The sequence below is a fragment of the Sycon ciliatum genome, chromosome 9 (assembly GCF_964019385.1).
Source record: "Sycon ciliatum chromosome 9, ocSycCili1.1, whole genome shotgun sequence".
Classification (NCBI taxonomy): Eukaryota; Metazoa; Porifera; class Calcarea; order Leucosolenida; family Sycettidae; genus Sycon; species Sycon ciliatum.
Window position 1 is genome coordinate 14,997,769 of NC_088651.1, and position 13,841 is coordinate 15,011,609.

Genomic DNA, 13,841 nt, shown 5'->3' on the forward strand with positions numbered 1-13,841 from the left:
TGCCGTGCTGATCTCAGTCTCTCCTCGGCGAGAGCCCGCCACTGTTAGAACACTATGGAGGAACAACCATGCAGACTGGGGTCGGTTCCGTGCCTTTCTGAGGGCGGCCGACTGGAACGTGATAGTTTCGGGTGATCCTGAGGAGTCCTGTTCTAGGCTCACACAAGTGATCAGCGCAGGCATAATGAAGTTTATCCCAAACCGAGAACATCACACTCACTCATCAGACCCACGCTGGTGGACCCCGGAATATGCTGATGCCTTACATGCAAAGGAAAGCGCCTGGGCAGCCTGACGACGTAACCCTGGCAACTTGGACATCAAGTCCTCATACATTGAGGCTGTCAACCTCTGCGCTGCCCGGTTCCAGCGGGCCAGAGTCTCCTTTGAGAGCCGGCTCCGCAACAAGCTCACGTCTGGATCACTTACGGACAAAGGGTGGTGGACTACGGTGAAGCAAGCTGCTGGTCTGAGCCGTGCAAGTGAGATCCCGCTACTTGTGGACCAAAATAAGGGGGAGTTCCACTCCAGCAATGACAAAGCCAACTGCTTAGCAAGATACTTTGCCATGAGGTGTAGTCTTGGAGATCGTGACATATCTCCAGACTCACTCCCTCCCAGTGCTCAACCTTTACATGGCAGCCTAGATCGTATCCATTTTCGACTGAGTGTCTGATGTCCAGCGACGGCTAGCCAGGCTCAACCCTTGCAAAGCCACTGGCCATGATGGCCTTCCAACTCGGGTCCTGAAGGAATGCTCTCGTGAGCTGGCCCCAGCAGTCACCAAGCTCTTCGAACTGTCCTTCCGATGTGGAATCCTGCCATGTAGCTGGAAGTTGGCGCATGTCGTGCCAGTGTTCCAAAAGAACTCCAAATCTAATCCGGCCAACTACCGCCTAGTGTCTCTTCTCTCGATCCTCTCCAAGGTAATGGAAGGCATCGTCAACTCGCAGGTGGTCAACCATCTTGAGCAGAATAGACTGCTTCCTGACAGCCAGTATGGATTCCGTAGAGGCAGGGGAACTGCTGATGTCCTGACAGCCCTGCAGAACGAATGTGTCCAGGCTGTTGCAAACGGTAGATCTGCTCAAGTGATAGCCGTGGATATAGGTGGCGCGTTCGATCGTGTGTCGCACACCGGTCTCCTGTACAAGATAGGACGGGCTGGCATCAGGGGTACACTACTGACTTGGCTTCAGGACTACCTACATAGCTGCCAACTGAAAGTTGTGGTCAGCGGTCAAGCTTCATCTGCTCAGCCTATCACCGCGGGAGTACCTCAGGGAAGTATCCTCGGGCCGACTCTATTTCTTATCTACGTCAGCGACGTCGACCAATGTCTTACCCCCGGAACGCGCCTTAGCTCCTTTGCTGATGACACCACGCTATACATCTTGTTGCAACCAGGAACTGCTGCTCCCCACAATGCCTCCTTATAATACATGGCCTTCAAGAGTGGGGTGAGCGGTGGCGGGTGACATTTGAGCCATTCAAGTCACAGCAGCTACTGTGCACACGATCCTTGGACCCAGCCACTCCTGGCATCTCATTTGGTGGTGTCGACATTGCCCAGGCATCAACACTGAAGCTGTTGGGTATATTGTTCGACTCAAAGCTCTCATTTTGCCAGCACATCAGCAGCATGGCGGTGAGAGCAAGTCAACGTCTTGGGCTTTTGCGCCGAGCTGCGCGGATACTTGACACCAATGGCCGCCTGAGTGTCTACCGAGGATTCATTCGCCCTATGCTGGAGTATGCTCCACTGGTCTGGATGTCTGCTGCCCCGACCCATCTGGCCAGGCTCGACCGCATTCAGCGGAAGGCAATGGCCATCATAGGACCAGATGTGCTCCTCCAGAGTCTGGCTGCACGACGCACTCTCTCTGGGCTGTGCTACATGTACAAGCTTAAGTGCATCGGAAGCCCACAACAGCTGACCAACATTGTCCCACCAGCTGCACCCACTGTGGTTCGTCCACGAACCCGACACACACATGCGGTGACCCATCCTCACCAGCTCCTCAATACCCTACCACCAGCTGCACCGGAGTACATCAGTCGGTCCTTCCCGTTTGCCCACATCAGTTTGTGGAATCAACTGCCACCCTCCCTGTTCCAGCCACCAATGCCCCTGCAACGGCTGCACCGCTTCAAGGCAGCTGCTGCACACACCTGCGACGAAGTTGCCAGCCACTCTGGTCTAGATTCACCCTGCCGTATCACTCGAGAGCTACCCATTGAGTACCAAGAGTACATAACCCCCCAGAGTGTGCAACTCCACTATGGGTGCTGTCCCGACAGAATTTCAAGTTGACGTCATTTTGATGATGCAATGCGCACTGTACACGGATTATCAGACGAATCCGGAACCTGTGGTTGACCGAAGCCGATCGATCCTGTACAAATTATTGCAAAGAAAAACGTGTGATGCGTTGACACCCGTACACATGTTGTAAATCACTGCTGCAAGGAGCATTGCGTCATAAATAATGACGTCAACTTGAAATTCTGTCGGGACAGCAGGGTATGTGGGAGTTGCACACTCTGGGGGGTTATGTACTCTTGCTACTACCCATCCATCTCTCAATCTCCCCCTTTTTCCACTATTATTACTCTCTTCTTGTTTTGTCTTGTTTTTTATTTTTTTATTTTTTTGTCTTTAGTCACTTTCTTATGTTGGCTCATTATAAACTTATGATTAATTTTGATGCATACATGGCACTGTGACGCCGAGACCCATGGTCGGCAGAGTCGTGAATTTCAGCAGCACAGCTATTAACTGACATTGTGGATAGCGCCTACCCAGTCCAATGTACCTTTGTCTTTCAACATGATTTGTAGGTTTGTGTTCTCCTTAAAAAAAACTTTAAAAAACACACACACACACACACACACACACACACACACAAACACACACACACACACAAACACACACACACACACACACACACACACAAACACACACACACACACACACACACACACACACACACACATGTTCTTCGAAGTACGTACCCTGTGACAAAACGTTTAAAGGGACTCCCCTAGCAAAACAATAAACGGCAGTACTGCTACTAGATGGCTTTCCGAACCAGGTCAGTTTCAACATGGAGGGAACAGAAATTAGCTTTAGTCTTGGCATGATGCTCTGCACTTGGGCTGGGTAGGAATTTCTTCCTGGCTGGATTCTGGTCGAAGATATGTATAGCATTAAACCGGTATTCACACGCCACTAGTCATGATTTTTATTCCAGTGTCAAGAAACGAGAGAGAAGTACAGGAAGAGAGAGAGAGCGAGAGAGTGAGAGAGAGAGAGAAAATAGAGAGAGACTCGGGGAGACAGCGTGGTAGAGCGAGAATGTGAAAAAGCGACCAAAGCAATATCCAACGCCATTGAAGATTTGAAGGCTTACCAGTTGGTGGAATTCCGGTGGACACCATTGAATACGTGGTTGGTCCATTATCGTAGGCGACGACTCTAGATCGGAAATAGGTTCCCTGATGTCCATTGTCCAACACAACTAAGACTTGAAGGTATGTGTTTCGGTATAGAGCCCTGGTGAACTGTTCTGTATGCATCCATTGACGACTGGCTTTGTCGAAGTACTGAACCTCCACTACCATGTTGTTGGAACTTGGGCCCACAGGTAAGTGGGTAGTGTGCTCCATTACATCTACAGCATATGATCGGCAAGTGAACACACATGAAGAAATCGAACAACCGGGTCTTAAGAGCCTCCAGTACACAGCACACTCAGACCTCGCTTACCGGGGCCGTAACTTTCGCCTACCTGCCTTCGCAATGGATATACTTCCTTCTGCGTCTCTACTTACATGGAGCACCCAAACCACGCCTGCCACTAGCCACTGTTTCTCCCGGTTTTAACACATAGTACTGTCTCTCTCCTATTGGCTACCGCCATCGTGAGAATAAAGATAAAGAAAGAAAAGAGATTTTTAAAAATTGTCTGTGACTCTAAAGAACACTCATTTAGACAGGGGGGGGGGGGGGGGAGCCATGCATGTGGCATATTACGTTGCTATTTTATTTCCACGAAAAGTAACAAATTAGTGGTGATAATTCTACTAAAACTCGTCCAAAGGGTACTATTATTATATTATTATATTATTAAAAGCATGTCCGCGTAGGTGGCGGGGGTGCCACTTTCGCTTATGCCATTCAGGATTGAAGTCTGAAGAGTAATACGATACAATGAAATGACAGAAGTGACGTCAACAAAAGCCGTTAGCAACAACACCAATATGACTAATGGAAAACTTCATCCAAAGTATAAAATAAAATAGAATATGCATACAACATGAAGGGGTACTGGGCAGTACAAAGTGCCCGGAACTTCTGGGTCCGGATAACCAAGGTATCAGTGTATTCACAATCCTGTCTTCCCGACCAGGCAAGATCGTCATGAGATTTCTGACGTAAAATGTCAATCCCACAACGCACCAGAGCGGCTCAATTCCACAAAGCGCTGCAAGCGAAATAGAAAAACTTCCTCATGGCGAACTGAATAATGTCTTGGTTGTGGGCAACATGGCCAGAATTTCAGACGCCGGTCTGTCGGGTTTCCTTTTTCTATTTCCAGATATAACTTGTGCATAATGGCGGGGTCTAAAAAATTTGCTGACGACAGCCAACCAGTTTAAAATATGCAGAACATGACCAACGCATATGGCCGATTGGTTTGCAGGCCTGCCTGCGAATCATGAGGTCCCGAGCTCAAGACCCGCGCTGGTAGCAGTGAGCGTGTGAAAAGACTTTTTACGCGTGCTGAACTGCGCCGACACCCACGGTCAACTGGGTACTCACAGCTCGGAGTGGGAATAACAAGGATGCAGTTTACAGGGTTATGGGCCGTTACACGCCCGATTGGTTGAGAGACTAACCTCCTCTCCCCTGACTCACTTGTGAGGTCTGCATTCGCCACTAAGGTTAATTGGCATAGTGGTGGCCTGCGGATGCGAAGGCTAGTTTGTGTGTTTCTGAACATTCAAGCGATGCCGACGCGGATCCCGCGAATATTATTATTATTAGAACATGATTATAGCCGTTCGTGATTGTGATACTACACCCTACACCTAGCAATGTCAGCTTGATGTTTATTTATTTATTTATTTATTTATTACAGCATCTCATGGCACAGTGAGAACACCGGCCAACACAAAGAGAGAGAGGGTGTTAGCCAACCACGGCAAGGAAGGGAGAAGGGGAGGAGAAGAAAAAAGGAAACGGCATGTTAAGGGACGATCGTGGATTTCCTGAGTTTGGCCTTATCGTCACGTATTTGCCCAAATCAACATTCAAAAAGAGAGGATCGGAAAAGCAATCCATTCCAAACACTGGTTGAAAGAGGGTCTATTGTTGATAAAAAAAGGAGGACAAAATGTTACGAGTTATGATTACCCAGATCATAATATACAGCCAGCGAATTTGGAAGGTTGTTGGTTTGTGCCTTGGAGAAGTGTTGGAGCTAAGTGTCAGGTCACTGAATTTCTCAGTACTCCTTGTCAGTTTGTGCCATTTTTGTCGCACTCGCTGACTGTATATAATCTGGTTACGTTGGTGGACAGCTAGTCATAACTCATAACCTTTTGTCCTTCTCCTTTTTTACCATAATTAAATTGGCTCACCATCCGAGTTCAACTTTCTTTTTTTGAACCCTGAAGAGTCAACTGGTGCATCCACAGATGCACGCGCTTGTTCGCATGCATACCCCCAAAGCACACTCACCCACCCACACCCACACCCACAAACATACACCGACATGAGCAACCCCCCCCCCCCCCACACACACACATGCAAACAGAAACAGACAGACACACAACAAAAACAGACACGAGGGTGTAATAGCGTACCCATGTCTTCGCACACAACTATGACGCGCATGCACAGATACAAACACGCAGCATACACGCACGTATCCAAAGACACACAGACATACACCCATACAGTAAAACGTCGAGTAAGCTACCCCTGTGTTTAGCGACCACCTGCTCTTAACGGACGTTTTCCATGCACCGACAGTTCCACACAGACACTGTGGGACCTGGTTCTAAAGACCACCTGGCTTTAATGACCGCTTTCGCTTGCACCGTGGGGTGGTCGCTTAAATCAGGTCTTACTCTACATATACGCAGCAAAAAATAAAAAATTTAAATTTCACGGCTCGCGTGAGACTCGGCTGGAAGCCCAGTTTTCCGCATCCGTCGTGGGAACGCCACCACCCTCTAGGATCAAAGGCGCAGATGCAGCAAACCGATATAATATATTATATATAGACACACACATAACAGCAGAACACACACAATCAGCAAACTCACTCACTCAAATATCGCGCACAAAATCTATAAACTGTCTCACGAGCACACTCAGATGCACAGACAGATGCACTCATACAGACCCACACACTTACAAGCTCAAACACACACACAACACCAAGTGCATGCAGTATGGCTGATGTTCACGCACTTACATCGGCAGCTTTTCTTACGGGCTCCTCCAAACACACACGTCTTTCCCAGCGTACAGTTCAGATCACAAGAACCTTGAAAGGGGAAACACAGCGGGAGGTCGCGAACAAGTAGACTGAAGGCATGACTGAAAATACCAAAGATTTACTTTAAGTGGACCTTCCCGAAATCGCTCGAACGTTTGCATTAGTGGTGTGCACAGATAGTCGGGTACCCGACTATCCGTGAAGACCTCGGGTAGTCGGGTACAGAATAGTACCCGAAAACCGAAGTCGCAGATGACATCCTGTACAGTGCACGTGTACAAATTCATGAATACTCCGCATGTCTACCCAGTGTGCAAGGGAAGGGGTGCATTGTGGTGTTACCATGGAACCATTACTCGATAGGGTGCCCGTGCTACACGTTGAAAACTACCCGAACCCGATACCCGAAGAAAATGCTACCCGACTCAGCCCTAGTACAAATGTAGGTCTCCCACGTGTTTGTATGACTTCTCTTCTGCAGCTCAATGTACAGCATCAACATGGGAAATCAGGGGCATAGCAGGTCCCCCTTTTTAGGGAGTGTACAGCTAGGATGACTGACTGGTGCATGCCATTTTGTATTTGTATTTGTATTTATGGATTCTCCACAGGCCTAAGCCTAAATCGACGGGTCTCCGTCAACAGCTTATGAAGATTAAACTGGGGAGAGAAATGGAGGCAAGAGATAGAAAGATGCGAGGTGGCAGTAACGGTGACTAGTGTGCACTGGGTCTGTGGGGTGTTGGGGGGGGGGGGGGGGGGGGAGGGAGCGTGCACAGGCCAGGCCGTACACTGCAGACTTTTCCGCGGTGTGTGTGTGGGGGGGGGAGCGTGCACAGGCCAGGCCGTACACTGCAGACTTTTCCGCGGTGTGTGTGTGTGGGGGGGGGGGGGGGGAGCGTGCACAGGCCAGGCCGTACACTGCAGACTTTTCCGCTATGACTCTCCGGTGAAAGAACGACAAGTTATGGAGGACTTGGGCACACTTCGGCAGAAGTCTAGTGGCGAACACCAGCATAGATTTCCTTTTCATGAAATGTTGAAAACCTTAAAGAACATGAGGCATCAGACCTGGGATATGGTCACACAGACACGGTAAATATTCTTGTGTGTGTAGGATCTTACCCTGAATCCCGCATGGTTCGCAACAACTCCTCGAGTCTTCAGAACAGAACTGTCGCTCACATGGCGGCGTAAACGGGCAAACGTTGACTCCGCGCTGTCAACATTCAGAACATAGTGCCGAAGAAAGAACTAAGCTCAGAGCAGCGCCTTAATTCATTTCACTAGCCCCTGTGCATTAGGAAAGCGGGCCACCTGCCTCGTACTGCTTTTGTCTTTCTCCGAATCTCAATACGGTTAGACCTCGCTTATCCGGTCCTCGTTTATCCGGATCCCTCGCCATGCGGAAGAAAACCGTAGGTTACCGATTTACAGCATATGTCATGCATACATACAGTATGTGTGTTTGATTATCCGATTCTCTCGCCTATCCAGATAGTTTTGTGGAAAACAGATGCGTGTACGAAAGGGAGAAAAAGCGTCACGCCCCATTTCTTAGGACTTTGAAATTGTTGGTGAAGGCCAAATTTGAAATTGCATTTAGAACTTAGGTGTGGACAATAGAAGAAAGGCATGCATGTAACCAAATGCATACAGGAAGACGGTATGCAGGTGCATTGGACAGTTGACAACTAGACATCCAACCAACCAACCAACTATGTGTACTGGGTTGGGTATAGGGTTGAGGGGGTTCCCCTAGACAACCCCTACAGTCGCAAAATCCAATCAAGAATTCATTTTTGGTGCCGTCAATTATAATTGTGGCACCTTCTTGACGCCATGGAAGTGGTATGAATGCCACTGGACATACACATGTACAAAATAACATTGATGTAATGGGAACTAGCGCCGGCTTCTACCTTTGCACTGTTGGATTTCTCCGAGCGCAACTGTAGTTCGGGTTGTCCTCCTCTAACATGACATTTGCCAATAACACACTGCAGTGGAGTGCCTGTAGCCTCACCAGCAATACTAGTATCTGTCACTGTGTCGACCGCCATTCAACGTATTGTCCTCCTCAAACCACACCCCAACTCTCTCTCTTTCTCTCTCTCTCTCTCTCTCTCTCTCTCTCTCTCTCTCTCTCGCTCTCTCTCTCTCTCTCTCTCTCTCGCTCTCTCTCTCTCTCTCTCTCTCTCTCTCTCTCGCTCTCTCTCTCTCTCTCTCTCTCTCTCTCTCTCTCTCTCTCTCTTATGTGTCTTGTCTTAGTCTTTTTTCTTTGTCAGCTTTCGTGGTGGTTGTGCTTTTCAAATATATAAAAAATATGTAAAACAATGTTGGATGGAATCCGGAGTCTTCTCGACGTAATCCTATCAATCCTACGCAAATACACTGGGCGGGGGTTGTCCATACATGCAATACAATCATTCGTATTCAATGGTCTTCCAACGCCCCACCTTTCCCCGTGTGCTCCTTCAATACAGTCTCACTAGCTGTGCGAAATAGTACCGTGCGTTCCCTGTTTCCAGTACACGTACAGCAAGACCTGTTACCACCGCACCACTCGTTGGGGCCGGAGAAAGCGGTCTTTAGTGGCAGGTGGTCTTTAGTTAGAGGTTTGCACCGCAAAACCCTGTGTCAATGTGAGGCCGTCCGTGCCTGACAAAGTGGTCTGTAGTACCAGGCCTGGCGCTGGTCACCGTGGTCTCAGGGTACAGGTTTTACTGTAGATCATTTTCCATTTCTTTTGCAACCCTACTCATCTCAAGCTGTGTACATGTACTTCTTGGGCATCTACTACTTTGCAGAGTAGAGCAGAGACAACGAAAGCTTAGAAAAGCTGCGACGAACTTGGCCAGTTGAAGAACAGTTGGAAGCCCACCAGCAATGTACACTTCACTCTTGGCTCCTGTCCATCGCGAAACAGGGAATAAATTCGTTCGTGGATAGATGTTGCGCAGCTTCAAGACAGCTGTGTCGCTCATTGAGAGCTCAAGAGATCCTGACTGGAGATAGGCCCCAAATGAATATTGGATATCGCCTGGTACAGTGTAATGGCATAGCCATGGGTTCCAACAACTGGTCCCATAGTCATGTGACCACGAGCTGAGACAATGCACCTACTTGGTCCGCCAAGTTAAAATTGGCGCTTATCTTCTCACTTGGTTTTTCGGTGTTCTGCCTGTGTCACACGGCATGGAACCACCGATTCACCATTCGAACATAACCATTGACCATTGCATCCGACGACATGGCAGCACAAACCATCACAGAAGTTGCGATCGGTTCGTTTGAGTCTTTTTGACGGAGCTGCCGCCGACGAAAACTTCCGCCAGCGCGAGAAAACACTGCAACCTCCGCTCGAGTCCGTAAAATAGGTCAGGATGTTCACATTTCAGAGCGATGGAGAATACAGCTTCTGTCTACTTCAAGCTGTCTGATGGCAAGGATCGTTTACCCTGGGGAGGTATAGAAAAGCTGAAAAAGCGCTTCGCGAGCTTGAATTTCAGTGCTTGCACAGTACAGCGCCTAGTGAAGGGCTATCACCACCAAATCACTGACGAAGAAACTGCAGCTCGTGTTGACATCTCCAGAAAGTGAGACCAATCCGGCGGACACACTTTGAAGCTCACAGAGGACAGGGCAAAGGAGCTAATCAAAGAAAACGCCAAGTCCTGAGGGAAACACTCGTGCAAAGGACTCATCTTAAACATTGTCATTGGTCATGTTCAGTCCGTTCGGTTTGCAAATTCAAATAAACACAACCAAACCAACCAAACCACCAAACACAGACGCATTATTGCGACGAACGGGGATAACACTTACAGTCAACATGCGGGCAGTCTCACTCAGCTTCTGATCGGCAAGGTGACAGGCACGCACTGCCTTAGAGCGTGATTCGAGACGAGGAGAAGTGGAACAAGCTATGCAACATGCAGCAGCTGTCCGGATCGAACTTTTTGAGCTCTTTCTCCAGCGACGATAGTGGCGAGGAGAATGTGTAACTTGCTTTAGTTTTCGACTGAGTTGCTTACTGACATGTAAATAATCATGTTTATAGGGCTTTGTGATCATGTGATGCTTCAAATATTTGTATTTCCTTCCTGAAACAAGTGTAAAGATAAGCGCCAATTGTAACTGGGCGGACCAAGTATAAATATATTCATTCCAGGGTTCTAGCCAGGTCAATATAGTAGGGGGGCGGGCATGGGAAAAAGGTACCCCATGACCCATTTTTCCATTGTCCAAAATTGTCTTGCCATGCAAAATGCAACATGCAGGGTGAACCCCCGACTTCACCCCTCACAAATGTGCCTTTAGGAACCCTCTAGTAATGACTAGCGACTGTATTTTCGTTGAATGGTGTGATAAAAACACAAAAATCGGAAAATGAGTAGGGGCGGCACTTTTTCACAAGGGGGCATGCAAACGGAGTAGGGGGGGGGGGGGGGTAGCGCTGCGCCCCCCCCCCCCCTCCCCCCTACCCCCTACCCGCCTTTGGCTAGAACCCTGCATTCGCTTATCCGATATTCGTTCCGTATATACACCTGATGCGGTCACATGTACGGGGCAACAAACATAATTTCTAAATTGTTAAGGGGAATCATCATAGTTCTGTTTCCTTCGAAAACTCCTGCAACTCTGCATCCAGGCCTTCCCTTCTGTGCCTGTCTAAATATATACTATGTTTTGAATCCGTTGATCCCCGAGCTGCAGAGAGTGCTCAATGTCAGAGACAGAGCTTAGTACATAGCAGACTCAGCGGAGGACGTTCAGTTGTCTGATGATTGCCTAGCGGCATGAAACTCAGAGTTACAACCAACCTGAACGTCCTCCGCTGAGTCTGCTATATACTATGTTTTAGAAGGTTTCGCTGGACAGGACTTTGGAAATATAACTTACATTGCATTTGCATGAACCTTGTGCACAGGTGTTGGGAATCTCACCGCGGTCAGCATAAACCTTTCCCGTATACGTGCATGTACCTGCAGTCCAAAATCACATCAAATCAAAAGATCACATCAAATCAAAAGATCAAATCAAATCAAAAGATCACATCAAATCAAAAGATCACATCAAATCAAAAGATCACATCAAATCAAAAGATCACATCAAATCAAAAGATCACATCAAATTCAACTTCAGAAAATTCAAAGCAAAACGCATCGCGTTCTTGTCCACGTACTTTGCATGTGCGACCGTGGTTCAAAAAATGAAAGGCGTTCGCTTTCCGCAGCCAACCTCTCTTGTCCCAAAGTGTAACAGCTGATAAAGGTATGTAGCCATGGCAACCCCGCTAGCGACAGTCCTATTACTGGCATTGATAGTGTCAATGTTGCTGGCTCCTGCCGTGTCTGCGATGGTTGTCTTTGTGATGGTGCCTGTGCTGGATTTGTTGCAAGTACACATACGGCTTCTGGTTGCACTGGCGGCAGGAGTATGCGTGTGTGTGTGTGTGTGTGTGTGTGTGTGTGTGTGTGTGTGTGTGTGTGTGTGTGTGTGTGTGTGTGTGTGTGTGTGTGTGTGTGCGTGTGTGTGTGCATGTGTGCGAGTGTGTGTGTTTGTGTTTGTGTGTGTGCAGCATTATGGGAATAATGCAGATTAGTGGGTGCACGCAGCTTTGCGCTTCCATTCAATCTATGCTGCTATATTTGATAGTGCTGTTACTGCATGCTCGTGCTTTGCTGCTGGCTACGGTCGCATGCTCTGCACATCACCATGATCACGGTGATACTGCACATCACGGTGTGGTACTCTGTGCGGCTTGGCGCTCTACCTGATATTGAATGTGTCTCTTTACGTGACATTGAACGTGTCTCTGTACGTGGCGTTCATACGTGACGCTCGCCTCCGATGTCGTGGTGTGTGGCGCGGCGTCTTTATGGCGTTTGCATGTGGCGCTCCACGTGGGCGACATGCATGACTTCCTAGAGTTTGCCCCATTATATATTTCGATCCGTCCTGTGTGTGGATTATTCTTGTTTGCCCGTAGTGTTTTACCCTCACACCCAGTCCCATTCTCATCACTACACATAGTTTACTTTGATAAAGTGAATAAACGGGGTGTTGGCCACGCTCATTTCCGGCTACTCAGGGACCTTGGTTGCCGTCCCTCAGACCCAGACTCTCATAGATACTCGGCTCCACCAAGATTCTGCTCTGGCAGTGTCTACCCGGCCGACCCTGAATCCTCTCTCGTAGATACTTGGCTCCGCCAACATTCTGCTCCGGCAGTGTCTACGCCTTTCTTTCCTTAGCCTCTCACTCCACTGGCCGACACTCCCCGTACTGCAAGTTGCTATTTGTGGTAGTTAATGTGTGTGTGAGTGTGTGTGAGTGTGTGTGTGTGTGTGTGTGTGAGTGTGTGTGTGTGTGTGTGCGTGCGTGCGTGCGTGCGTGCGTGCGTGTGTGGTGGATACCAGGCTAAAAATAGTGGCGGTCAATTCATCAGCCTTGCAAGCTGTTGAATGGTGTGATCCCAGCATAAGTTGCTATGTCTAACATAGCTGTTCGCTATCATCGCTTCCGCGATGGGCAGGTCTGAGGTCTGAGGTGTGTGTGTGTGCGTGAGTGTGTGTGTGGGGGGGGGGGGGGGGGGGTGTTTGAGTGTGCACGCATGAGTGTATATGTGTTTGCGTGTGTGTGGGGGGGGGGGGGGGAGGGGTGCATGGTGTGTGGGAAGAGGGGGGGGGGGGGGGGGGCAGTATTTCGAGGAATTCATCCCTCCTCAATTGAGCTTGAGTATGCTAATGAAATTTCTGCTCCGAGAGCCCTGAATTATGTAGTGTTCTCCGAGTCAAAACATCCCTATGGTTACCAACTTACAGTGATGCTGCGGTATGAGCGCAACAAACACTTCATGAGCATTAGGCAGCAGCGTGAGTCAGTGTCAAACATGGAAATCTGAGAACAGACGTTGAAAGTCCATTTGCCCTTCGCAACGCTGTCACCTCCAACCATCTAGTCGTATTCCGGCTCAAGCTCGACTGATGAGGGGTGAATTCCCCGAAACGCTGTGTATTGAGCAGGGAGTGGTGCTTTCTTGCAGGTTCGCTGCATGGAAGGTTCGACGGGCTTCTCATGTGCTCCAGACGCAGTCGTGAGTCAGTCAAGTGTCAAGTCAGTCGGCAGGATGCGCGAGCTCCGACGTTCGGAGAAGACCCTTTCTCCACTAATCACCGCCGATGTCGCAACATCTTTCTTTTAAAGTAAATTGAAGTTTGACATGCAGGGTACCACCGGCCTACGACTGTGTTGAGAAACACAACCAGCTTAGAGAAGTTTCGCTCATGCCCACAAGCATTCGGCCAAAGTGCTGGTTCATCG

The 13,841-nt window shown here is 48.8% G+C and overlaps 1 protein-coding gene across 1 annotated transcript in view; it reads right to left on the reverse strand.

Annotated features, from left to right (window-relative positions):
• The window catches only part of LOC135824721 (uncharacterized), a gene marked incomplete in the record, with an annotated part of 70,651 nt that overhangs the window by 35,793 nt on the left and 21,017 nt on the right, over positions 1-13,841 (reverse strand). Inside the window, 3 exon segments of the mRNA XM_065337429.1 lie at positions 3,414-3,674; positions 6,489-6,560; positions 7,638-7,731. Of these exon segments, the coding sequence (XP_065193501.1) occupies positions 3,414-3,674; positions 6,489-6,560; positions 7,638-7,731 (427 nt within the window).